Source organism: Filicampus tigris, chromosome 11 (genome assembly GCF_054856515.1).
Source record: "Filicampus tigris isolate MCC_2025a chromosome 11, RoL_Ftig_1.0, whole genome shotgun sequence".
Classification (NCBI taxonomy): Eukaryota; Metazoa; Chordata; class Actinopteri; order Syngnathiformes; family Syngnathidae; genus Filicampus; species Filicampus tigris.
This window is the reverse complement of record NC_141227.1, coordinates 14,979,209-15,007,114: the sequence shown is the minus strand read 5'-3', so window position 1 is coordinate 15,007,114 and position 27,906 is coordinate 14,979,209. Positions and strand designations below refer to the sequence as shown.

General features: G+C 41.0%; 1 protein-coding gene across 1 annotated transcript; it reads right to left on the bottom strand.

Annotated features, from left to right (window-relative positions):
* Positions 1-775: 775 nt before the first annotated feature.
* On the bottom strand, positions 776-27,906 carry loxl4 (lysyl oxidase-like 4). Its single transcript, XM_086045765.1, has 14 exons — positions 27,582-27,906; positions 25,540-25,844; positions 25,245-25,459; positions 18,112-18,150; positions 17,181-17,394; positions 16,919-17,096; positions 11,331-11,485; positions 11,087-11,254; positions 10,652-10,814; positions 9,369-9,612; positions 6,738-6,853; positions 6,285-6,421; positions 3,849-3,960; positions 776-3,760 (listed from the first exon to the last, which is right to left on the bottom strand). Exons 1-14 carry the CDS (start codon positions 27,886-27,888, stop codon positions 3,690-3,692), a joined length of 2,424 nt encoding a protein of 807 aa, XP_085901891.1. The 5' UTR covers positions 27,889-27,906; the 3' UTR covers positions 776-3,689.

The following is a 27,906-nucleotide window of genomic DNA, read 5'->3' as shown; positions in this document are numbered from 1 at the left end:
AAAACGGATGACTGTGAAGCTACGCAGGTATAAAGAAAAAACACAATTTCGAATATAGTGTTTTCTTGTAAAATTGCTTTTTTACCCACATATTGTGACTAACTCTTCTATTTGTAAAATTTGGACTTTTCTGACACTATTGTCAAATGTGTTGCAAATAAATTATCACAAAGTGAATTAATGGATTTCCAGGTTAAAATCTGAATTTTCTCACAATATGTATTTTTGTGAAGTTATGGGTTTTGCTCCTCATATTCCAATTTCATTCTCAAAATAATATCTTGACTTTAATGAACTTACTTAAATACTCATTACCTTTTCCTCAAAATAATTACATCATGTAAAACTACTATTTTATTTAGGTAAAAGTCTGACATTTTCCCCTCATACTACAATTGTATTCCATAAATGTTGATTAGGGTTATTCATGTAAGATTCTATTTTTTTTCCCCAGAATGTTGCATGTTCACGAATATTTCTTTTTTCTCAAAATGACGTTATTGTTGTAAAATAATTTCAATAAAAAGAAAAATCAATAAAAAGAAATATTACCACTGTCATGAATGTAAGACTTTTCTCTTACACTTGAACATTTTTCTCATAAAACATATAAACTTTTTCCTCCTCAGAACGGCCATTTATATTTGTTAAATTGTGACATTTTTCCTTCAAACCTTTTTCCCTGTAATTTGATTATGATTTCATTCTCACAATTGGAATTCCCTAATGAACAAGGAATCGACAAGAAGGAGGCAGGAAGCAGACGGCAACTTAGTAATGTGACAATGAAGTTTTATTAATTCACAGTCATGATGAATGAATGGATGGTGATTTGAAGTGACTCAGCCAGTGTTTATCCACACTTATCATCCCCTGTTTCTTCAAGCACAAATACAATGATCACTTTCATACATTTGTGCACCAGAGAAAGAAAAAGTGGGGTACAGATGGTGGCAATTGTGTGTGTGTGTGCGTGTGTGTGTGTGCATCAGAGCAAAAAGCAACCATTCACATGGAGACATGTTAAATGAGGTCCCTGAGAGCTCAGCTTTCTATGAAGTATGAAGGAGATTTTAAAGAAGCACCATTTGGCTCAAACTCTCACAGGCCATAGGGTTGCTACACTTAAGAGTGGGGGTACATACAGTCACATGATGAACATTAAACCACGTGATCTACGGAACGGCATACAATTTTAAATAACACATAGAATAGACTATAAACAGAAATTGTACATAAGCACAAAGCAACAGCAAACAGTCCTTTCAAGTCTGCTAGCTGTTAGATTTGGTGTAATATTGTTGACTTTGAAAGGCTAGCAAATTAACGGATATTTTTGAAACCTAACAGAAGATAAGGATGAGTCCAAATAAAGCCACTTCTCTTAAGTCATTAGTGGGATTTTTGTATGAAAAGCACTGGAATGAGTAGAAATTTGACTCATTATGGGAAGACTTGTTTTTGTCTTTTTTTTTTTTTTTTTTATAAACATAGTATGACAAATGTGCTTTATATTTGATACAATTTCCTTGTAAATGGTTGTGAGAATAACAAGTTCCACGGTTGATATGCAATAAGATAAACACATCAAATAATTAGCATTTTGCAAAATGCAGTTGAATGACTGTTAAGCTTGAAAGTAAGAACAAGTACTCGGGCCATGCTAAAATAAATAGTTTCCATTTAAACTATTATGAAAAATATGCTGTATATTTTAGAGAAAAAACTCATTAGCAGCCGCCATTTTATTTTCATAACTGGGTCTTTTCTTTTTCTTAAAAAAAAAAAAAACGTACAACTTTATTCATATAAAATTTTAAAAAGTACAAGTTTATTTTCGTAAAATTTGACTTTATTCTATGACTGCAATTTTATTATATTCATCTTTTCTTCTGACTTTTCTTCAAATTTTTACAATTTTATTTGATAATATACTTAATATTTAAAGTCTTTTTTTCTTTAAAAACAAGACTTTCCTCGTAAAATTGACCTCTCGTATAATAGTAGGACTTAATTCATGTAAAATTAATGCTTTCATCTCTCATAGTATTAGCACCGCGTGGCCCGAATACTCATTCATATAAAATATTAGTGATCGTGTAGATTTCCAAAAAAAAAAAAAAAAGCACCTGATGTTGATGTTGCTCTTGCAGGCAAACATGTTATTCTCCTTTTCGAGTATGTCATGTGTGGCACTGCTCTGGTAGTAAAAAAAAAAAAAAAAAAAAAAACGTATATACTGTATGTATATCTTCGCTGTCATGTGAAAAACACTTATCTCCATTTTTTTCAATTTTCTTATTTTTTCGTGAATAGTGTTTCTGCTTGACAGACATCGCATTAACATGAAAATTAAAAAAATTAAAAAAATTGGACATAAGTGCTTTTCACAGGACAGAGACGATATGCATGTTTCTAAAAAGTCGACCATCGTTTTCCTCCTCTAAATCATGTCAGCCTGTTTGTCTCGCATGTAAGATTTATGAAAAAAAAAAATGTTTTTTTTCCATAATGTTATAGGCAGCCGTTCCACAGTGTGCATAAAAGCATAAAAGAACACACACTGTAGTCGCAGGCCTAACCTTAAAACTAACCCAAACAGACATAATTAAAAGGCTTTTTTTATGTATATTTATGCTCTCAAAGTCTGCTGGCGTGCCCGCTACATACATGTGGTTGTGTGACACTGTTGTTCCCTCCCCAAAAAGCTGGGAGAAAAATCCCTACAGTTGCATTTTAATAACCACATTTAAAATAGAATAATTCATCTGTATCTTATAAATGTCCCATAGCTACATATTATGGAAAGGGATAATGGAAAAAGAAAACTTGTAGCTAACAAACCTCTGGCTGAATATGTTGTGTGAACCCTATGAATAAATTAAATATCAGTATAAATAGTACATGTGCATATGTAAACACCAACTTTATATTTCACTGTATTTAAAAAAAACAACAACTATACAGCATATATATACGGATATTCTGGATTGGTCGGTATTGGTAGCTAATTGAAAAGAAGATTACAAGAATACTGATGTAAAAAAAGATAAAGTGCTTTGTTACATAAAATGATTACTAAATCTTGTTACCTTATTGAGATGATAACAATTGTTTTTATTATAGCCAAGGAATAAATTAGAAATGACTGACTTAATTCACGCCTGTAAAAAAAAAAAAAAAAAAAAAAAGAAGTTTAACTGTCCTGCATTGTCTGATATACTGATATAAAATCCCAAAGCACAGTTTCATATCCATAACTGATCTAATAAGTATTTCTAAAGTTCCTCCAGATCGATTTGCAGCAGAAAAGAACAATATTTTATCTAAATATCTCATACTGGGTTTAAGCTGTCCCAAGTACTCCACTGTTGTCTTAGCGACAGATTCAATAGTATTCCATGTGTGGAACGTTTTGAAAATCAAAATAGTCCACATTCACCATGTTATTGAAATCAATATGTGATTAACATACCAAACTACAGTAATAACAGCCAAAAGCTGCGTGAGCCGCTCTTGTGGTTGGCCTGTCGAGTTGAGTCTCGTTGATGTGACGTTTGAGCCGCTGCCGAGCCAGGCAGCTTTTTCCATATTCTTTGCTGTTGTGGGTGCTACTGTAAGCTTCCCAAGGGCCTCGGAGGCGTCACCCTCTGCCCACCTTGAGCAGCGTCCGGAAGGCTTTTGTGTCTCTACACAAAGTTGTTGGTTATTTGCCTCTGGTGCTCAAAAAGGTCTTCGATCTCTGCGCTGTACGCGTCTCCTTGAAGGAGGAAAAGAGAGAGTCAGAAGTGATAAAGCCGCGCGGCTGTGAAGTTGGAAAAAAAAAATGGAGGAACTTTGGCGCTTACCTGCGTGACATCCGTACATAAAAGCTCTGTGGCCGTCGTACTTGCAGCGACAGCGCATGACGTTGTTCATGAAGTCCGACTCGGCCATGTCCATGGAGGGGTTGATTTCCACCTGTCAGACAAACACCATGATCATTAGTCTAAACTGGCTGTATATCTGATGTTGTACAGCGGGACCTTGAAGTTTTAAGTTCTAATTTTAAAAACGTGTTGGGTTTTTTTCTGTGTAGATTCTCAGTCACCCAGGTTATGCTAATCATTAAGGTTGAACCGAGGCAGCTTGACTTTTTTTTGTGTTTTCCGAAAACTTTTTTTTTTAATGACGGACGCATTTATGCTATAAGACTAATTTGTTTCTCTCTCTCTTTTTCCATCATTTTTGAAATGATGCTCACTTTTTCCAGGGTCCAACGGACTCTTTAGAAAAATCATATTCATTTTCAATACAAAACAATGGCATTAAACATTATGTAAAAACACAATGACCGACTCAGATGAAAAGCTCATTTAAATTTGTAGTTGCGGAACACAGCATATGGTTGTGCTGCCACTTGCCAAAAAGTCATTTATTATATCTTACAACAATCTTATATATGTTGTAAGAAAACCTTGCATTCAAAACACTGGAAGTTATTCCAACTACAGCTTATCTTATTGCACCGTACGCGTAAGTAACCCCTCTGTTATTTGCAGCGCAACTCTCTAACTGCTGATATGACCTTTCTCTTAAGTGATAACGGCAACAAGTCATTTACTGTAATAGCCGTTCTGTAAAAATGCTCCACCTTCTTTAAACACCGGTTACACACAGTTAGAGGCAGAAAGGCGGCAAACTACAAGAAAGAAACCGAGGCCACCGGTCTAGTAATAAAACTGGAAAGAATTTCATTTGGGTTTTCATTTCTTGTACAGTTGAAAGCGTTGTTAAAATTATCCCAGTTCACTTGGACTTCCAAAAATCTTGTAATGTACATACCAGGCAATTACTTTTGGAAAAAAAAAACACATACAGTAATGTGCCTCAGTTGGACGCAAATTTACCTTAGAGGAGAAACGTTATAAACAGTCCTGTGGTTTGCCATCGTTGTTTGGATTGTAAGGTTCTTGCGCTTAACATGCATGTGTAAAATCATTTAAGTCATTAAGTCACGCTTTTTAAATGATTTTATTTGAAACCTTTTGAGAAGAATGACAGCAAATGATGAGTTCAGCTCAACCATTGCTCTCCCTGCAGTTTTGGTCTTGACTGGTATGGAACACAAACGTGTCACGGAAAAAAATACTGAGATATTGAGACAAAGACGCCTCCAAAAGTAATTAAAAGACCGGTCCGGACGCTGTTTTAGTGTGTCATGGGCCACTAAGATATGTTTTAAAATGACTCCTTACTCAACAACTACATCTGTAAATTAGTGTTTGAACCTTCGCGTGAGAGGCTTTAGCGTTATGTTGTGTTGGTTCACTGAAGAGAGTGTTGGTTAGGAAGTGGCTATAAAAGTTTAAAAAACAGGGCAGGAGGGATTCCTTGGCGGCAAATTAGCCTTGTCTAATGGGAGGGGAGGCACAGGGGGAGCGTCACGACAAGTGTGGTGATCGTTAACTTGGGTAATTGGTGTGTTTCATTAGGAGGGAGTCTCTGCGCAATCCGTACCCCAAAGTCAGAAATGTCAACTTAGCAACGTTAAATAGAAGATGTTTTCGGTAATTCAGTCTAATTTGCTTAGTCACGTCATGAATCCTCCTTCGGACGGAGTTATTTCCTACCGTAATTTCTATCCTCCACATACAACTATATAATTGTAAACAGCATGCTCCAGAGACACTCAAAAACGTGTACCGTTTGGATTAAACGTAAATAGAGTAAATGTTGCTTTAAGCGACAAGTGTAATTACAATGAGTGAGTGTCTCAGACAAACATCAGTAATTATCAGCCGAAAGTTCCCACACATGCGAGGCCATTGATGAGCTGCAGACGGCTGCGTAAAAATGTGCGGGATGGGTAAGTCTGCGAGAGTGAGATGGAGGATAATGATGAGCTGCAGTCCTTGATGTGTTTTACTCTGGCGACCGCAGACCTGATGGACTGGCTGAGGCTCAAGTAATGACAGAGAGAGAGAGAGAGAGGATGGTTGAGCTAGATTGGGAGGTCGGGACGTTAGCAACTAAAATAGATGTACGCTATATAACCAGCAACCGACCAAGAGAACGTCGCGAGCCTGTGAGAATCATTGGCCGTAAAATGCCACTTTACAATCCCGAAAGACATTTGGTACGCTATTTAAGTGGGACAAACTGCATGCAAACTATTTCGCAGGTTTGTACGATCATCCACCCTTTTTCGAAACCACTTTCATTCGAAGGGACTCAACTCGCTTTTTAAATCCCGCCAAACTTTGACTAGGGCCGGAGATTCATGTAGAAAGAGGACTACTGACCTGAAAAATGTAGTCTCCAGGCCGCACGTCCGTCACGTCAACCCACTGACAATCAATGTCATGGCGGTAGGTATCCCAGCAGCCTACAGAGATGCCCTGGTCACCCATGTTGTAACAGGAAAAGCGCTTTTGGGCCCCTAATACACAGCAAAAACAAACCAAAAAAAAGACAGTTGACTTCCCTTCATCATCATCCAAGTTAGCTTAATGCATGCCACTTTGTGGATAACATTTTATTATGAATGCTGCTTTTTCACACAAGCTATTTCATCCATGATATAACAAGCAAATGGAGAGTGAACAAACAAGCACAGAGGCGATCTAATACATTAACCACAGAGTAAAACTCCACACTGCTTCAGCTAAAATATTGATATTAATTTCCTGCCACTAATGGGAAAGTGCAGCTTTTTTTTTGGGGGGGGGGGGCGTGTGAATGCTGGTGAATATTACCGTCAGGGCAAAACGTGTCTTCCAGACAGAAACTGGCCTTGTGTCCTTCCGCGACCCTGGTGCCGTTGAGAGTCAGCAGATCGTAATGTGTGAAAACCTCGATGCTGTGGTAATGCCTGAGACGAAAGAGAGAGAGAAAGATCGAGAGACCGTGTAAGAAAGAGAAGAAAAAGTACAAAACTGCTGTACATGTTCCTATAGTTTTGCTAATGCTAATTAGTTATGATAACATCTAAAAAAAAAAATGCACCTTATATATTTGTGTTCGAACTGATTAGTCAACGTTAAATCGCCCCTTCAACGTTTTAATATGGAAGTCGGCTAATCACTAATCTCTTGTTTTAAACATCTGGTCTTCCAATCAGCCAATTTACAGAGGTCTTCTGACTCGCCTGTCTGCCGGACTACAGGGCTCTGTTCGCAAATGTCCAGCCAACAAGTCGACACAGTCTGCGCAGGTCCATGAGTACAAAAATAAGACGATTAATTTATGGCTTTTTTTTTTTACATCATTTTGTTCCGTTTTGACAAAGTCAGGAGAAGAAAGTACAGATATCTGTGTTCAAATCCAGGGAACAAAAGTAAAAAGTCGACAGAAAAATAAATAGTCAAGTCCAGAAAAATCTACTTACAGAAAGTACATTAACCAAGTATTTGTACTTCACTACTTCCCACCACTGATCATGCTTTTCTGTTTGCAGCGGTTGACATTGAATGAACACTGCTCCCCTATGGCGTGTAGCCTTATGACCTCACTGCTTGAACATGAGCGTGGGTGTCACCATAACACCTCTCACAGAAGCTTGTTTTAGCGGCAGCGTCGCGCAGCCTGTTTACCCGCACTTGCTGAAAGGAGGTCTTTGAATGCCGCATTCGTAGCGCTAATGTGTTGACGAAACAACCTGCGGCCCCCTTCGCTGTCCTTTGTACCCCATCGCGACTTCGCTAAATGGATCGCTTCACACGTGCACGGACACGGCGGGTGCTTAAAATTGAAGATATGGCCGCTCTCTGGGTTTGTGCTCGTTCTCCGAGGTCAAAGTCTGGCATTTTTCGACATTTTCTAAAGTGACGTTCAGCAAAGTGAAAGTCTAGACCAGGGGTGTCAAACTCATTTTGTCACTGTGGGCCACATACGGCCTCGGTAGAAGTCAAGTGGGCCGGACCACTAAAATTATACCATACTCTGCTATAAATAATGAACATTTAATGAACATTCCTTTTACAAAACATTTCATGAAACACCTTAAATTTCTTTAGATAAATGTGCAATTTACGTTTATCATTCACATATATGCATTGCAACTGATCCCACTGATTGAACAAAGGCACAAAACTTTAACAAGTAATTAGTATTGAAGAATATAGGAATGCACTTTAAGATTAAATGGGATTTATAAAAAAACACATTTTTAAACAATATTGTCTTCTACTCTGCTCAAAACAGTGTGCCTCGAGCGGATAATTCATGAATTGTTATCGTATTAAAAATATCAATTGTGTGTCTTTTATACATTTTTTCACATTTAAATGATCCGGCGCGCCTGATTGAACCTCTTTTGGGGCTGGTTCCGGCCCGCGGGCCATATGTTTGACACCGATGGTCTAGACGGACTCGCCGACGGACGGCCATTTAAAATTAGAGGCAGACCAGCCTATAGACAGGTACTATTCTTTCCCCCCGGAAATAAAGACAAATTACGGACGACTGAAGGGTACCCATGCTGACGGATAACGAATAACGGACGCTCAATTTTTTATAAAATGCCCAGCTCTGGTTAAAGCATTAACTTTGGGGATTAATTAGAATTTTATGAAGCATAGTTCAGACGTGGGCAATTCCCGTCCTCGAGGGCCGGCATCCTGCCCGTTTTCCTGCAACACACCTGGTTCACATGATCATCTAATCAGCAAGTTCTGCAGGAGCTGGACAACGATCCTGATCATTGAATCAGGTGGGTTGCAGCAGGGGGACATGGAAAACATGCAGGATACCAGCCCTCAAGGACTGGAATTGCCCACCCCTGGTCTAGCTCCTTCGCTGTTCAAATATATATTTGTTTAACTCATTCACTGCCATTGATGTCTATAGATGTCAAAGATCCATTTTTACTGGGCTGGCAGTCAATGACTTCATCTAAAATGAATTTACTTCTTGCTTTGCTGCGACTCTTCATCTTAATTAATTGTCTCCTTCTTCTCTCTTAAACCGAACGTGACAGGCCTTCAGGTGCGCACCTCATCTAATGGAACAGAGCTTGCCGAGCGCTCGAGTGGAATGACGTCCACCGAAGCTGGCGACCACTCTTGGTCTATTCACAGCTGCTGAATAAGGTGACAAAGATTCTTGTGTTAAACTGCTGGTCTTGCATGCTACCAGCTGATTCCTTGTCACGATCTACTTGTTTTCTTTCCGGCTGGTGATTAAATTAAATATAACTCCAAATTACGCCACACGGAGGCCTTTAATGCGTGTTTTCCAATAACCGCAACTCATCTGTTTCCAGGAGCCTCTAAAATAAATGACCACATGCTTAACCACAACATCCCACATAAAGTAAAACATTCTTTCCGCTGCAATAAGTCTCTGCAACACGTGTAAATGACCCCGTGCTGGGATGTCGTCCCTACCTGTGACACTGGTGCCACGTCCAGCTCTCCCTCGTCGCTTTGGGTCGGAAATCGGAGCGTCCCAGGTTCATGATGCGCGAAGAGAAGCGCAGCAGCCGTCTGTGGCCGTAGGGCCAGTTCATGCGAGCGGCGGAGGAGGACAGACAGTTCTCCTCATTGGCGCAGCTCAGCAGGTGGAGCGGTCGGTCTTCCAGGTAGGCCGTCTCCTGGACCAGCTGGGCGTCCAGAACAAGGTCGGGAGCCGCTGAAGCAGCAGAGACAAGCGATAATATTGGAATGTTTTATTTTCAAGATGTTGAGATTTGTATTTATTTTTAAATACATTTAGATTATTTGTGTTGACTTTATTTTACATTGTTTGAATTCTAGATTTTTTTTTATTTTTTGAATATATTTATTTATTGAATAGAGTTTGTAATTCCTAATCATTGTGCAAAAAAAGTCTGTTTTTGTCTTTTTTCAAGCCCATGTCAGAAAGACCTCATTTTAGGTCTCAACTCCAAATGTGTTTTGCTTTTTCTTTGGGTTTTTTGCAACACAAGAAAGTGCAGCCCCCAAATTAAGAGATTGTGGAATTATTATTTATTTATTTTTTAAACACTGCACTACTAACTGAGGTTAATTTATTTTTACACTTGTATACTGATTAAGAAATGTATAAATGTTCCATAAATACATTTTGGTTTTATGACCCAGGAGCCGATTACTTCTATCTTCATTATGTCCTATATGAAAAAAATAAATCTTTAATAAACTAAATAAATTTGACGTCATCAAGTGTTCTTTAAGATGGAAGTCAACCCAAACATATTTTTTTCAGGAATATGTTCCCAGCAGGCCCACTCGTTGAAACACGGCATTCTGATTCATTTTGCGTTTGTGGAATATAACTTAAGCAACAAAATGCACTCGTTTATAGCCATCTCTGGGGGCGGCCATTTTGTCTTCTGTCGGCTGAAAAGGACATCGCAACTGCTCACAACGACCAATCACGGCTGACCCGTTTTCTGAATCTGAGCCATGATTGGTCATTGTGAGCAGTTGTGATGTCATTTTCAGTCGACAGAAGGCAAAATGTCCGCCCCCACAGATGGCTAAAAATGAGTGGATTAACACTTATTAACCACAAACGCAATATTTATCAGAACGTCCTGTTTCAACTAGTGGGCTTGCATAGAACATATTCTTGAAAAAAAAATATTTGCGTTAATTTACTCTTTGAATGGATTCTGTTCAATCTTAACGTTTCCACCAGAAGACGGAGAGCTAAAAATTTGTCTTACTCTCTGAGCAGGTGACCCCAGCCGCCTTTGGTCCCCCGCCTCGTGGACAGTGCATGTGGTTGTTACGGCGACACTGCTGAATGGAGAACTCGGTACCAACGCAGTGAGTTCCGCTGAGGATCAGCTCGGCTGCATTTGGGTCGCTGGACCAGTACCAGGTATCCTGTCGGAGGAGCAAAGCGATGCTCATGATACATTGTCCATTAGAGTGAATTAAAGGCCGTGACTATAGATTGACCTCCACCTCTTCATTTGTTTGTCTTTCATTAACACCTCTGACAAATTAAAGGAGTGCTACAGTTCATCAAAGAGATAGAACTGGTCATTTAGACCTTCTTGTACTACACACCCAAGTAATGGAGATTGGCCGTTTCACTTAGGGGGAAGAAGATAAAAAAAAACGGATGGACTGATGTGGTGTCACTTTCAGGTTACCTGATGTGCACTCGCGGCAAATCCCAGACCCAGCTGTCTGCAGACCACCATGGCCTCATTGATGCCCCAGTTCTCACTGCAGACCGAACCCCAACGCTTACGGCCGCCAACTTCCATCAGCACCTCCACTCGACCCTCTGAGGGAACCCTGCCACCAGCCAGACGCACCTGGAAACATGGTTACGATTATTCACCTTTGAATGGCGAAGCATGTGTGTTAGTACAGTATTTCTGTTGTTCATACCGTGTACTCTGTGCCAGTTTGAGGGACGTTACAGCGCACCGAAGCATCCTGGCTGTGTTTGAACGTCCATGGTTGAACCTCCTGGAAGAAGCAGTCGAGGATGGAGCGCTCTGTCCCCGTGCACTGCACGCTATTCATGTGGATGGGTCCAGTACCTGCACAGGTCGGAGATTGAGTTTTTCCATAGTTTGCTTTATCAAGATTTCACGTGACATTCGTTTGTTCAGGGCCACCCAGTGTACGCATAAACTTGAAAGCTTATCGGCTAACATCTGTTTGTTTGTTTTACCCCCCCGAGCGCTTTATCCACTTCAGAAACAATGAAAGGTTCATACCCTCGGTGGTAAAGTGCTATTGCAAGGCAAGCAGCGGAACCTGCAGCATCGACTTTGGGGATCTGACACACCTCATTGCCAACCTTCTGTTGCTTTAGGCAAAACAACCACAAAGCATATGCCAAGTCCATCAAACAAGGGCAAATGTGTGTCAAGACATGTACTTTCTTCATTTGGTATTTAATGAAAACCAGACCCTCCAAAACGACATGAATCAACATTTTATGAATGCAAACAGTCGGTTCCATAATGACGGACGGCGTTTTACGAAACCGCTCGCCCAGTAATGGCTTTAGTGTTTTCTCCATGCGCAAAACATAAACTATAAACCTGGAACTGGACGAGCATTTTAGCGAGTGCCACCGTATCCACAAAAACCAAGGGAAGGAGAGAAAAAGCCAGATAGACATAGGAAATGAAAAATGTCAGAGGCAACGGGGACTGAGAATGCAGGCTGGCTGGCTCTGTCGCTGGAAGATTGCAGCCCTGCTTCCACGTTGGTTACGCGTGTGGCTAGAAATGTGGGAAAAACACATATCTGCCCCACTTCCGCTGCTATCGCAGTGGTGACTCCCATAAGCTGAATTTATCGCGACAAGGGTGTGTACGGGATCCCAAAAAAAAAGGAATGTACTTAAAACATCTTTTGGAAAATATGTGAAATCCCTGAAATAAATTCTCACAAGAAAACACTTCTGATGAACATTTATGGTGTTTTGCTCCCTTGTGTGTGTGGAGTAAACTCAATGTAAACACACGTGATGGGAGGAAATAGTTAAATAAATACAATAAAATAAAACTGTTGGTCGAGAAATAGAAATATCCCGTAATTTATCTCTGGAATTTTGAGGTGGGTTTGATCACATTGACTGTCAATGATGAAAACACAAATGTCCACATCATGGTCTGCGACGTTAGCTCTTTGATTGGCTGACAACAAATCCAGTGAGTATTCCGCCTCTCTCCCTGAGTGTCCAACTTACCCATGATCACCTAGTGAGGACAAGCCCGGTACAAAATGAACTGAATGTATGACATTAAGTAAGCATTAGAGGGGAAATCAATCCAAACATATTTTTTTCAAGAATATGTTCCCAGTAGGCCCACAGCATTCTGATTAATATTGCGTTTGTGGAATATGAGTTAAGCAGTAAAATCTACCCATTTTTGTCCATCTCAGGGGGCGGCCGCTTTGTCACTTCTGTCGACTGAAAATGACATCACAACTGCTCAGGGCTCAGGTAATGACCAATCGCGGCTCATCTTCAATAAAACAGGTCAGCCATGTTTCATGTATGTTTAAATTGGCCTGGCATCATAAGCATTGGGAGCAGATATCGTACATTGACGTCATAGACGATTGTTTATCAAGGAAAGAAAGAAGGCGACCATTTTGGAATAATTCAACAATCTAACCCTTAACACAAAATAAAGAAAACACAATGAAGAACAAGGATTTAAGAGTCCTTTGTTTTTGAAAAACAATCCAGTGTCACTTAACATATGGTAAGAAGCATTCCTGAATTTTCTAGACCGCTTTTCCTCACAAGGGTCACGGGTGGGCTGGAGCCTATCCCAGCTGACTTTGAGCAAGAGGCGCGGTGCACCCTTGTCTGGTCGCCATTCAATCATAGGGCACATGTAGACAAACAACAATTTGGAGTCTCTTCTTCTTTTGTGATGTGGGAGGAAGCCAGAGTTCTCGGGAAAAAAAGCCCACACAGGCACAAAAAGAACATGCAAGCTCCACACAGGTGAACCTGAGCTGAGATTCAAACCCAGAAACTCCTGGAGTAGTGGTCTTATTGTAATGTTTTTTTTTTTTTCTGTATAGTCCAAGTCCTTCTTGTTCTAATGTGTTTAATGTTATTTTTAGAATATACCGCAGGCAAATAAATCACGCAAATGGATCCATGCACAGCGCTCATTCAGAGCTTGTTATTTTTAGGTCAAATGACTATCTTATGGAGTTATCTTTGATTCAGTGTGAGTTTTCTTACAGGGTGACTAGAAGTGGCAAATGCCGTCACAGGTTTTATCCTATTAGACCTTTATGGCTTTAAGGGTTGGAAACTGGCTGATTTTGGCCTCATTCTTGTTTCGAAAGCACAAACGGCTGTGCTTTCAAGGAAAACCCTGTTCCTTTCCACACGCTGAAATGACACTCCATTTCAGGCACTGAAATGAATGTGCTGTCCTTGTTCCCCCTTTCCATGAAAAATGTCTGAGTCCGTTTTTCTTAGCCAAGATTGTGTTAGTTGGGTAGTAATCTTTGCTGTCTGCGGCTGGTTCGATGCTGCGAAACACGCCAGAATTATGTTACTCCACCAGCAGGATTCCAAACATGATTTAGAAGTTTGAAGGCAATACACTATTTTATACACTACTATTTGTGTGTGTGCGTATACCACACACACACAGGCAATTTCTGAATGAGACACACTGGACCGGTCGGCAGAACAAATGCTTTATCACATTTGCTCATCATAAATAAGTCAGCCCGGGGGGGTCTTGTAAGCTGTGAGACTCTCGCCTGAAAGTTTGGATGGAAATGACGCAAGCATTTGCATAAAAAAAAAGAAAGAAAAGTTAACCGGTGTCCAGAAAATAAACACGCTAAGTGAACCGATAACACGTGATGATTTGAATGTCACTCCGCTTCCTTCATTTCTCACGTTCTTCATCGTGTAACAGGCTGAAGCTTCTTTTGGGATAAATGTTGCATAAAAAGCCAAATAGAAAGCAAAAGATGAAGAATTCAAGATTTAACCGAGGTCTCGTGAGATACAGTGAGGTGTATTTTTCCTAAATCATTTTTAGCATCCAGCACCTGTGTATGAAAAAAAATGACAAAAAAGCTAAAGTAAAACACCCTGAACTGAAGTCTTCACATGGTATTCGGACTCATGAGATGTCATTTTTTTGGTCCAAATCTAAAGGCATTTTTCCACACATTTTTTTGAGTAGCCAGGACAAACATATAGACATTACATTTTCAGTTCTAGGGTTATCATCATATATCTCCTCTTTACCACAGAAACCGTATGCAACTTAAAATGTGTATTTTTGGTCAAATTCCGAATTGTAGCGCGTCACGGACGTCAGAGGTTCCACTGTGTATTATTTCACACAGAAATTAAACATCTACTAATTAAATCTTTATATAACTTTACCCGAAAAGCCTTCTTTCTGTACATAGTGGGAGTTTGTTCTCTCTAAAGAGTCTAATTTAGGCGTGTTTAAGCAACGTAAAGGCCTATGGTTATGTGGCCTTCATGGCACATGTCAAATTACAGCTTGCAGCCAAACGTCATATAGTGAACGTTCTAGAGGAGGGGGGCTGAGCTGTGCTCTTTGAAGTGCCATCGACCTGAATGAAGTTTTACGGTACACTGAGACCTGAGAGGGAGATTATGTGTGCACAGGAAGCATGTTTGTGTACGACGGTGTAACGTAGAGGGTCAAACCTGGCATTTGTCAGGCTTAAACTACAGCCGCAGCGCCACGTCTCATTTTAACGAATGCAATATACTGTACACGTTTAGACGTGTGCACTTATACAGCTAACCAACTCTGTGAATGAATGTGCTTACTGAAAGCAGATAATCAAAATGACATCATCACCAGCAGAGGTTAAAAGGTAACGGGACTGATGTGATGCACTTCGTTTAAGCCATACAAGCAAACGGTCATGCCGCGTTAGGCCTTCATCAGCATGAGGGGAGAGCACACCCTGGCTTTAAGGCTTTTGGGTGGCCATTCCCACTTTTTAGGGCGGGGACGCCAAGTACACACAGCTCAGCAGCTTGAACACTGCGGAACCTCTCAAGAGAGAATGTACAGTTCGGGACTGGAACAAAAATTCGTAGAAGAGTCACATAAGGAGGATACCGGAAGGAAGGAAACAGACAGAAAAAAATCATTATCATTGCTTTAAGGTTGTGTTTTGTTTCTCTTTTATTTCATGTTTAGAAGTTAACCACGGTTAAATACGTTTTTGTCACAAATTCACTTTAGGCCCACCATATAGCGAGCGACACGGCCGAACGCGACTGAAGTGAACCACTGAGAAAGAAATTGTCAATTCGCAAGCCATTGAGTACCATTGGGCTGAGAGAGCGATGATACTTTGATATTTTGTTGACAATGATCACCCCATTCACAGACTGCACCCGCACATTTTGGTGACAAAGGCTCGCCGCGCTTTACTTTTTGGCCACGGGTACTACATACAGAATTATAATTAGGCCACTTACAGAGCATTATTTACTTCTTTATTTGACACTTTTTTTGGTCACACCTTGACCATATTTAAAGATGAAATTTATCATTTACCAATCGAATTAGCACATGAAAGTGGGCTAAGAGATTAATTTTAAAATGTTTTTTTTATTTCTAAAAAATGTTCAACAATCATAATTATTCATTCATATATCTCATGCAAACTTTAAAGTTAGTAAAGTCAGTTTGGGAAGACACATGTTTAACAAACAGGACGTTAATGAAACTCCAAATTTGGCCTGTACGGTTTGTGTTCCTTTGGTTTACTTGTTTTTACACTTGTAAGAATGCTGGAAAATGAGGCACACCTGTATCGGGAATCACCTTCACAATACTCCTTCAACTTTGTCATTAAAGTTCAGACTTAAACTTCAACACTTTTACACTTGTATGACAGTTAAGAATGTGACTTAAAACGTGTATACAGTGCATCTTAAAAAAAAAGGGGGGTTTTATGAATCCAACAGTTTCACCCACTCAGATATTATTATTATGATTATTATTATTATTATTATTATTATTATTATTATAAAAAAATATTTAAGTGAGCAAATCTCAGCTGGCCCAGTCTCCTAACACAGATGGTGGTCAAACTGAGAGGTTCCACTGTATATGAGTCAGAGCCTTCAGTGGGCAGGCACATGAAGGGTACTTTTTGCTATTTGAGCCCCCAAAGCTTAAACAAACCGATGCAGCTTATAGTATTAGGCGTCCTGTGAAAGTTTTGCGGATGTGTGTGCACCTGACCGCCCTGGCTCAGGACACACAGGTGGAGATACAGGAGTGTAAACACGAGCAGCTTCAAAGTGTCACAGACAGACATGATCTCATCTGATCAGTCAGGGCAGACCGCTGCTGAATTGAGATAAAACACGTTCTGCAAAGGTTGCCGTATCTCGTCTGGCATTCCATCACGCTTGATAAACACTTTAAAATCCGCATAGTCAAAACAAGCCGATTGTTCCTTCTCACCTTGACCCATAAAGGCGCCTTGCAGTGCATCCTTGGCGGAACCGAAGCCCAGCTCTCTGCACACCACGCTGGCCGCCGTCCGCTCCCACAGGTGGTCCACGATCGTCCCCCACTTTCCATCTCTGAGGACCTCCACGCGACCCTCGCCGAGCCTGGGCCCAGCCTTCAGACGAACCGGCTATGCGGAGGAACAGGAAGGAAAGTCAAAGTCAACACCACATGAATTCCCTCATGTGGTTTTACATATGTAGCGCCTTCTTACCACTACTGGGTACGGGGCTTGAGGTCTTCCCGAGGAAATCCTGGAAAACTGAGGGCCCGGAACACATTTGACCACAGCGTGCCGTCCGTTCTTACAAGGGGCGGGGCTACGGGGGATTGATAGCTGACCGTGGCACTCCGACAAGGTATTCTCACTACCCAGACAGTTGACTTTCTCTACCCAGAAGCCTTTCTTCTTGGACATGAGGCTCAACCTAAAACGGATGAATGAAGTTCCAAGATTAAATTCCATACAGTTTGTTGTGGTTGCCAAATGAATGGGCGGGGGGCAAAATTGACTCATTAATTTCCTGGCTTTAAGACGCCATGCTAGAGGCAGGCCGCTAGCTTAACTCCACTGAAATTGCTGCGCCCTTCTACACTTTTTTCCCAGGCCGTTTTGTGTAAACAGCAGACGTGATGAGTGATCATTCATGATCTGCGATTTAACCGCCTTCTTAGGTTGTATGGATTTTCAACCCGCAATTTTCCACCAACACAAAATGGACTTCTTAGGTACTGGTACACTGAAAAAAGTTTCTGTTGAATTTGCTCAATTTTAATTCTTCAAGTGGTTGCATGAAATATAATCATCTGGATCCAGATACATTTTAGACTATACATTTACTAAATAAATGTATCTGGATGCAGATGATTTTATTTTGGGCAACCACTTGACGAAATAAAAGTAAATTCAACACAACATTTTTTACAGTGTATGAAAGCCATTACTTTTGCTGTATCATTCCCATTTTCCAAATTTTTCCAGGGACAGCGTTGTGTACGACCAGTGCAGATGACCGAAATGTGTTTCCAAGTTGACCCACATATTTCCCAACTTCAGTGGCATTATTTGAGGCATAACAGATGTGGGACGGCTCTTTCGTGTGATCTCGATGTGAAGTAGGTAAGTATGCCAAGGTATTACTTACCTTGTTGAAGGATCTGCCACCTTGGTGTCCCATATTTTCCTGTAAAGAAACAAATAGAGGAAATGGTCCTATCAGGAGTGTGTATCAACTGTGGTTACGCACACACATCACCCTGTGAGGTGACCTCAGTGACCCCATGCTAGTTCAATGTAATAGTGACTCTAAGATATACTCTGGCTTCTGCTGTTTGTTTTCTATGTAACCTGGCCACACATGAGAACGTGTGGCACACACACATGCATATTGCGTGTTCTTGCTTGGTGACCAAAAACATTCGCCACTCTGGCAATGACTTGCTACTGCTCCAAATATAACTTTTGTTTATAAAACGCTGGTTTTCGAGCAAGGTTTGAGTTAGGGATACAAATGGTGTGGGCTGGGTTAAGTTCACTATTCCTTCAGCTATCTTTTTCTGCATTGATTTTATTATAGTCCCTTTGGTAATGTGGGCTGACTGTTTTTTATGTTTAACGAACAAGAGAGAGGTAGCACTGAATTTGATGTTTCAAGGATGTTAAGTAACAGCACTTTCTGAAATGTCGCCATAAGACATTAAAAAAATACTTTTGCTTTTTCTTTGGCCTTTTTTGTTATAATCTCAAAAATGTGTTAACACATGTATATAGTAATAGAAGAACATGAAGCTGTAAGTCAGGATTTGAAGTGCTATATGAATAACATTTGATTTGATTTCATGTCATTTGTGATTCAAATTCCAATTGATTGTTTTATTCATTTTAAATTTGGCAGGTAACAGTGGTTAGCTTCTTTTTACACTTTATTCCACAAATCATATCAAAGACGGTGACTTAATGCTTTTGTCATAAGCAGAACAAAGAATTGCATTCAACTTTGAAGGTTCCACTGTGTTTTACTCTTTGAGCCAGTGAAGCCTCTGTGTAAATAAAGCCAAAAATCCTTCAACAGCCGCAGTTCTGGGAAAAACCAAGCCATTTGCTGCCAATTGGAGAATTATGCATAGTGCAGCACGGGAGCTAAGGGAAGCCTTCCGCTCACTGGACAGGCAGACCAACATGCCACAAACAGAGTGTGCCGGGAAGCTATTACAGATGTTCACATTGATTATGCTATGTAGTGAACGTGCTAAAAGTGTGGTAGTGTCTGATTCTTGGCTGTTTTAAAAATCCCATTTTAGGAGAATACTGTTTGGCTCGCTTATCACATTGATTATGCTATGTAGTGAACGTGCTAAGTGTGCTAGTGTCTGATGCTTGGCTGTTTTAAAAATCCCATTTTTGGAGAATACTGTTTGGCTCGCTTAAGTATTGTAAGGCTTCACAGAGTGACATTTTTATTCACTGAGGACAACAATAGGAACACTACTCCTGTAAAATTGAATCGGTTGGGCAGGGTCGCATTAATTTAGCCGTTTTGTTTTAGGGTTTTTTTTTTCACAAAATGTGGTTAATTAAAAGGTTTTTTTTTCTTTTTCATTTATCTTGTAATTGTAATTTGTTTATTTAAAAGGGACTGCATATTAATTAACATTTACATGTAAATATGCCAGAATGAGCCAACGGCTACTGTAAATAAATAATAAAATAAAATATTAGTAAAATTAACAATTGTGACATTTTTATGAAAATAAAACTATTTTAATGCATTTTTAATTCATATTTTTAATTTTTTTTTTTTTTTTTTAATCCTTGCTTCAATGTATGAACGACCTGGCCCATGTGTCAATTTCCAAAATTAAATGTGGCCCTCGAGTACAAAAATGTTCTGTAATTCGCCCCCTCATAAATAGGCCAACCAAAATGAGCCTATTAGATGCAGATTTGCATGTTGACAGAGACGGGTAAATATTTTCACATGCATATTTCAGGCATGAATCATTTACACTTTGGACATTTTAGTGAGAATGCAAGCCTTCTTACTTAATTAAGTCAGTGGGCTAAAAATCTAAAATCAAGAGAGGCATTGTTACAGCATTGACGTTAGTGTTGCTGGCAGCTGACACTCCTATTTCCTCAATCACTCCTCGCGCTGTACTTAAGCAAGACCTTTGCACAAATATGTTTTTCAAGAATAAAAACTTGTTTTGGGGAGAAAAATACCCATTACATTCATCATTTCTAATTAGTTCGCAGCGAGAGGTGTTTGGAAAATTGCTACTCCTAAATAAAAACACAAAGCAAACGTGTGTAGTCGCCGAGGTACATGATGTGATGCCGGATTCCCAAACACAAGTAAACAGTTGACGTCATGCTGAACACGCAAGCGAGACGATGCTATTCGTATCGCACACTTCATCCAGCGGTTGCAGAACAATCCCATAAACGTCCCAAAAGCGGGCACTCACATGTTATATAACACTGCGCGTCCCCAATTGCCCTTGTAAAATGTGTTAAATGCATCTATTATGTGTTTCTGCATGCCGACAGCCCACACAAGCCCACACAATTGTATGACTTTGCCACACTCTACCTAAACTAACTTTAGACCAACAAAAGACATTCAGATCAAAAAGTCATTTCTTTTTTCTGTTTGAAATCTTCTTATATAAATATTGCATGAGCATTGACCCAGTGCGCGTGGGCTCCAAACACCTGCGTTATTAGTTTCCTCTACAGCATCCATCAAAAGAACTTTGGGCAAGTGTATCGCTTCAGTGATTGTTGAGCCTCCACGCTAATGAAGCTAATGATGCTAATGAAGGGGAGTCTCAGCTGCCTCTTTGTAGAGAATATAATTACATCATTGAGCAAGGTTCATCGAACTTCTCTACGCCTTCCATTCCTTTGATTAAAACAAAACAAAAAAACGCTAGAAATGCATTTGGGAAGGCCATAATAACTGTTTAAGTGTTCATTAGGAATTCTGTGGACTACTTGGCTGCAACCAGCAAAGATGCTGTTGATTCTCAACTATCAACTAGTTTTTCCGTATAAAGCAGGGTAACAATATTTTGCCATCTGTGGAAAGTTGAGCGCATCTTTTCCTGTCAGCTTCACTAGGAAAACCTGTGTCTGTTTCTGTGTAGCATTGCCATTTTACTCTCATTTAAGGAGCATAAATGATAATTCTAAAGTGAATATCCTTTGGAAATGAGACATATTCATTCAACAAACCCACATGACTTGAAAGTAAAACATAAAATGTATGGCATGAAATTTCCTTATGACAGGTTTAAGTCCCTAAATCATAAGCCAGACAAAAAAAGCCGGTCAACTGCTGATTCAACGGCTCACACAGCAACCATAATTAAAGATATTTCACACAAGCAAGTGAAAATTAGATCCGACTGGTGCAGCTTGTTTTTTTTTCCCCCCTCCATCTCTGGCGAGGCAGTCTTCCTCTCTCACACACAGCTATATTGGAGGGTGTTTTTTCACTCGCAGAACAAACCCCAGCGAGCCTCGCTTCTGACCAATCTGCAATTACCGCATCTTAAGAATCGCATCCAAGACACACAGACGGCCCCAGAGACGCGGCCTGGTTAAGGATTGCTAAGAAAGGCTTTCTAGCAAGGTGGAGGAACACGGGGGAGTGTCCCCGATGGTCAAAACCGTGCAACACCCCGTAAGCGTTTCTTGGCTTCCGAGCTCGGGTGCAGATGTTACAAAAAAATGTCAACGTCATATTGTCTGAATTGTCTGAAATTGTTTTGGTTGCTCACATGGTGTAATTACAGTATCTATTTCAGTCTGTGCTTACAATGAACAAAACAAACCATGCACAGAAAGAGCATGGTTGGTATGCTTTGCAGGTAAACATCCCTGTACCAACACACAGTGAAGTTACCATTGAGATTCCGAAACGTCGGCTTGAAGGGATTCGAGCAGATGGACGGATCGTCCACGATGGGACTGACTGCACTTCCGTACAATTTTGTCTTGAGAGGATCTAACATGCATGTTCACGCACAGAATAGATCAAAAGGGATTGAAACCCTTGTTGGGAATTGTGTCACGTACGATTAATCACATTTTGAAGTCGTTATTGGTTCCAGTATGGCCGTGACCCGAGTGAGGATAAGCGGTTCGGAAAATGGATGGATGAATGAGACAAAATGGAGTGCACTACTTGGCCAGCAGCGGAACTGTTCAGTCTGTGGACTAAAGATGAACAGCTGAAATCTACATCCATGCAGACCTATCCAGACAATGGCTCAGCTCAACTGTACTTATGACATTGACAACATTCAGAGAGAATCTCCCAACTATACACACTGACGGACAGTAGCTGGAGTGGGTTTACGCAGGCTAGCCAAGTTAGCGCACAGGCTATTATGCAGATATTTTACTCTAGTCAGCGATGGCGTAGCGGTTAACTCAACTGACTTCGTTGGAGGCAACATGGGTTCAGTTCCCAATCAGTGATGGTTTGACTGTGAGTACGAATTCTTGTTTATCTCCATATGTGCCCTGTGATTAACTAGCAAACAGTTCGGGGTGTAGCGAACAGGATAAGCATGATAGGAAATGGGTCACTGTCAGCAGATGTCCACCATGTAAAAGTGTAGAAATCATCCATCTATTTTCTGTCAAGCTGCTTCTCATTGCGAGCAAGATGGAGCCTATCCCAGCTGACTTTAGGCGAGAGGCTGGGTACACTCTGGAGAACATATTGAAACCATCTTTAGGGTATTTTTCCTTTGCTCTAAAAAACAACCTTTTACTGATGAGTATATGTCGCCATAGTGAATCAAGGCACATTTTGTGAAATGACAATCCCTGTTATTGAGTTGACAGTGCTTAACCACTGCCGCGATGCCATTATGGAAACCAACCGTTGACCAATATCTACAGTAAATGGTCAGCATTTTAAATGCTGATGCATGCTGGAGTCAAAAACAGTTTGTGAAAGAGCAAACAGTACAATCCTTTGTGGAGACAGAAAGGAAAAAAGACACTTTTAGACACATCATTATGGTTTGAAGGCTATTACGACACCAAATTCCAATGCATTTTAGGACACCTTAGGACACCCTATTTAAAGGATGCCGTAAAGGCAGAATTGACTGATACACTTCGGTTCGATCAGATTTGCCGAACTTTTCCAGCCACACAACCCAGAAGTGGGAGATGCAAGTCACATGACTTGAATCGCCACTTACTAAGTCACTAAACCTACTGCATGTTTACTCAGTTTCCAGCTCTAAAGATTATTATTAGATCAAAGTATTACGCTTTTGTTAATATCGGTAAAAGGAGAAAAGCAACATGCAATTTTACAACTCAAAGATAAGAGATGCGACAAATATGACATCTAACTTCATCTAAAACCCACAAAGACAGGTAAACTACATTAATTTATCAGATTAGCTAACCGATAGCTGGTCAAACAATAACTAATCTCATGTCAGTTATGAATTTAAATTGAGGAGATGTAAAGTAGTAGAAAATACTAGCAATAGTAAATATGGAGAATAGCTTGAGGCCATTAAAAAAGATTAGGTACAGCTACTGAGTGCAAAGTGGCTAATATGCAATTATAGGCTACAGTACGTTGTGACATTGTATGACTTAAATTATAACCCATGTAATGAGTTGGCCCAACTTAAAATTTAGTGGGGACTTGACTTATTTGGCTTTTGCCAAAGTAACTTAGGATTTGTAATGATATGTCAGAAAATAATAAGCCCTGGCACAGCCTTAACCACTGGCAGGAGAGGATGTAAAAACTGAAGCGTAGCATCGCTGACTCGAGCCTGCAAATGCTCCACCGCCAATAAAACAGGCGACTTCACACAAAAAAAAAAATGTTCATCTGGGCTTACACCACCGTATCGACGGAACAGTTAAAGCACAATCAGGAGGTGATATTACACCTCGGGACAGGAATCCAAAATTAAAAGCATTGTTGTTTGTCTTGGGAGCGGGAGATAGCATCGGAGAGTCGCAGAGCCAATGAGGTGCGCAGGGGTTGATTTGCCTGGAAAGTGGTGTAAAGAAAAAGCTTTTTGCTAGGGACGGAGCTGCCCCTTATCATTACCCAGAGGCTGAGGAGAGGAGGGGACCTCTTGTGGTGATGTGGCTGAGGGGGGGAGATAAGCGTGACAGAAGGCTTTTACTTATTCTGCTTCTTAACTGGACGCTGCTGCTCTTTGCTTTTTTTATTCTGCTGACTTTTCAATCATTTAACAGCGATGCGAATACCTGTGGACAGTGTTGACAGAGGGAGTAACACACAAGGCTTTTTGCTGTCATGCATTTTGACCCTGTGATGAGCAGATGTCATGTTTTCTCATGACATCTTTTACACACTGTTCAAAAAGAACCCAGTTGCCTTTTAAAGTCACCCAAAATTCAATTAACTCAATCAGTACACACATTACTCCTCACTCTATTGACTCCGGTTTCTGCGTAAGCGTTCTTTCTTCTTGTGTTAGATTGGCTGTTTTTTCTGTCCCTGTAGATGTGTCACTGGATGACCTAAATGGAAATCATTATTGTAGCACCACTGATTGGTTGTTGTCGGCCAGATTTATTCGTTTTCGTTTTTTGGGGGACTATTATGTTCTCCTAAAACAGCTTTGTGTATTTGTCGTTATTATTCTTTCCCTCCAAAAAATTGTGGGCTTTTCCAGAGTCAAAAACCCACCAAATTATCAGGCGTGTTGATCCTGGTGAAAATTTACGCCCCCAAAAAATTGTCTCCATAGCACCAATCGAATTTTTTTTAACCAAGTTTGACTAGGCAAATTGAAATTTGGTCGGCATGTTTAGCATGAGAAAACCCACAAAAAGAACACTTGCCTGAAAAGACACAGGAAGTCCGCCATTTTGTTTTGAGGCTGCCATTTAAGGTCATTTTGGGGTTCTTCGCAAGTGAAACTGCACTAGAGATTTTGTCCGATTTCTAATATGGTAGCAATGTTCGATGTTTCATCGTGAAACACAAAGTCATAGTCAGAGCAACCAGATTTTGTATGATTGAGGCCCCTGCCTGACAAGATTAAAAAACTTCCATAACTGACAAAAATGTATGGATCATATGAACACTGACTTAAGAATTTAAATTGGTTTCACAAAGTATCTCGGAGTAGTTTAATAAATAAACAATTCAGACACAGCAGGCTATTGTACATAACTATCCGACTTTTCCAACACTGCCTGTCGATGGCTGGCTCCTATTGAGCTCCTTTGCACGAAAAGACGCTTACTCACTTGTACATTTTGAGATTGGGCTGAGCGGCGTCGGGAAAGCCGAGCATCCCGCACACCACTCTGCTGCTGTTCAGACTCCAGCCCATGTCGCACACCTGCCTCCATCTCCCCGCGTGCTTCACTTCCACTACGCCTTCAGTCACCAAGGTCTTCTTCTTGGTCGACATGAGGATAGGCCTCAGGCGCACCTCCTCGATTCGGACCTTACTGTGACCCTGATGGAAGGAAGTCGACAGTTGGTTGTGACAGAAACGTCAACCGCTTTGAGGCGTTCATGTGTGGCATGCCGCCATACCAGGTGAAGTCGCTGCCTCTGGATCCTGGGGACCTCGTATGGATGTCCGTTCCCGTAATAGCCGTATCCAGAGTGCCTGCGGGTAGCCACGAGGCCTTGCCACTGGGGCGAGGGATTCCCATTAGAGCTGATGGCGTTGCTGTGGTCGGCAGCGCTGGTCGTCTGCTCCCGCCTGCGCTCCGTGGCGCACACCACCCCCATGTCTTCCGAGTGTTTGCAGTCGTGCACCCCCCAGCCGTTATGCTTGCAGTCCTTCAAGGATTTCTCGGAACCGTTGCATCGAACATTGTCCATCCATATGGGACCTTGACGGAGGAAAGTAAGCTGTTATTAAGCATGTTATCCAGTCAAGCTCGTTCTGGAAACAGACCACACAAGCTCTGAAAAGTGAGCCTCGTATATGACTTAAAGCGGACTGATTAGGGGTTGCACCTTTGCGGCGTGTTCAGAAGTTGAGTGTTTTACGACCGTGCCTCTCAAATTCATTCCTCGCCGTCTTTAATTTGGATTTAAAAGCAGCAGTAAAGAATGTCCATAAACCGCAGCAAGTGTTGCAAAACTGTGGTAAAGTGTATGCTGTCATTACTCCAAAACAAATGCCCCCACCTTTTTTTTTTATGCATGAACTCCTCCAGCCTGCTGGGTAACCTCAACGAGATGTCATCCTTGTGCCTTTATGATGTCAGTTATTTCGGGTGTCTTAATTACTGCTATTGGCATAGGGTAAGCCGTGTGGGGAACAATATAATTGGACGGCATTTGGACGTACATAAAACACCGCCGCTGCACGGCAAGAAATGTATGACAATCAATGATGATTTGTGCCACATTTTCACCAGGCAGTGCAGCCTGACAGCCTAGTCTGGTTTGCTTTTCCAGCATGGGTGGTAGTGACTGGTGTGACATTAAGCTGTGCAAAACCATAACCAACTCAACAGTGAAAACAAACATGACAGTCAGGACAATGATGGACGGCTTCCAACATTTTGTGTTCTTTTTTTTTTTTGCATGATGTAACTGAAGACATGCTTTGTTTGGCTAAAGTAATGTTTGGTATTCTTTCATTCATCTTGTTCTAAGTCGTAGTAAAGTCAGCCATGTTGATCAGTACATGCTCTGTGCTTCTGATCTGTCCACTAATCAACTCTGTGTGGAACGCAACCTTTTAAATGCGTGTTAAATGGTGAATTTGCTTCACTACCTAAAGTTGGTGGTCATCCATCTTAGACTGAAACTGAATAAATATAGACATTTGAAGCAGTTTCATCTGTGCTCCTTGAGAAGGAAAACGTTTATTGCTTTATTGCCAGCGTTGTTTTTTGAAAAATCCCTTTCAGACAGTCATCCCGTTTCTGTTATTGTTCTCAAACTTCCCTCAGAAGTCAGAATTTCGGTGGGATGACATTGTACTTCCTTTCTATATTAGTGCGTTAGCTTTGACTTTCAGTCGCTGGTGATTTTTGTACAGTAACCAGCTTTAGGAGGGAGGTTTAAGTGTCAAAAAAAAATTAATTTTCACTTAAAGAAACACTGTCATATGTCAGTTTTGTTGATTATGGTGGCGGCATGTGGACAAAAGCAGTAGTGTTTTGACAAAAATCAACCACATTTCCCATGCCTGCCAGTAGTGTCGTGAAATCCTGAGCCGTCCTTAAAGCGAAAGGAGGAAGTGAGTATGCCGTAAAGCAATTCAGGACATTTGTATTTTTTTGTGTGCCAGGGTTGATCCCATCCTTCTCAAAGTTGCTTTGTGCCAGTAAAAACGATACAGACCCCCTCAGGGCATGAAGTCCCATCCAACAACTGTACTTGTAAGTCAATGTTTCATCAAAAGAGTTGTGAAAACATTTTTATGAAGGTCGATTTCTTGCACAGTGCTGCTTTAAAGTATTGCTCCGTTTACATTGGCTTTTTCCCGTTCTGGGAATATCCCACTTACTCTAGCTCCGGTCTGAGTATCAAACAAAAAAAAAAAGGCAAGACCTTCTGTTACAGTGCCATTTTAGTAACATCGTTGTGTAAAAGAGGCTTAAGTATCTTACCCTGTCCTTCCCCATACTTGGCGCTGTGTGCCCACGTGACGCCCCCTTGGAAGCCCAGTTCTCGACACACCACATTGGCCAGGTTGATGTCCACCTCGTCGTCGCACACAGTGCCCCACGTGTTGTTGTGCAGCACCTCCACGCGACCCTCGTGAGCCCCCCGCGCCGAGTTTCCTGCCAGCCGCACCTTGGCGGCAGGTGCCCGCGCCGCCCGACGCGAACCGGAAGCGGTGCGCTGTGGCTCGACAGCGCAGAGAGACACGAGGAAGAGGAACAGGAAGCAGCTGGAGCAGATGGCGTTGGACATTGTGACGGGAGAGGGGGG

Coding starts and splice junctions, on each gene's coding strand:
- loxl4 (XM_086045765.1), bottom strand. CDS start 27,888: ATGTCCAACGCCATCTGCTCCAGCTGCTTCCTGTTCCTCTTCCTCGTG. Junction 25,460..25,539: donor AGAGGCAGCGACTTCACCTG/GTATGGCGGCAT, acceptor TCCTTCCATCAG/GGTCACAGTAAGGTCCGAAT. Junction 10,815..11,086: donor TTGCCGCGAGTGCACATCAG/GTAACCTGAAAG, acceptor CTCCTCCGACAG/GATACCTGGTACTGGTCCAG.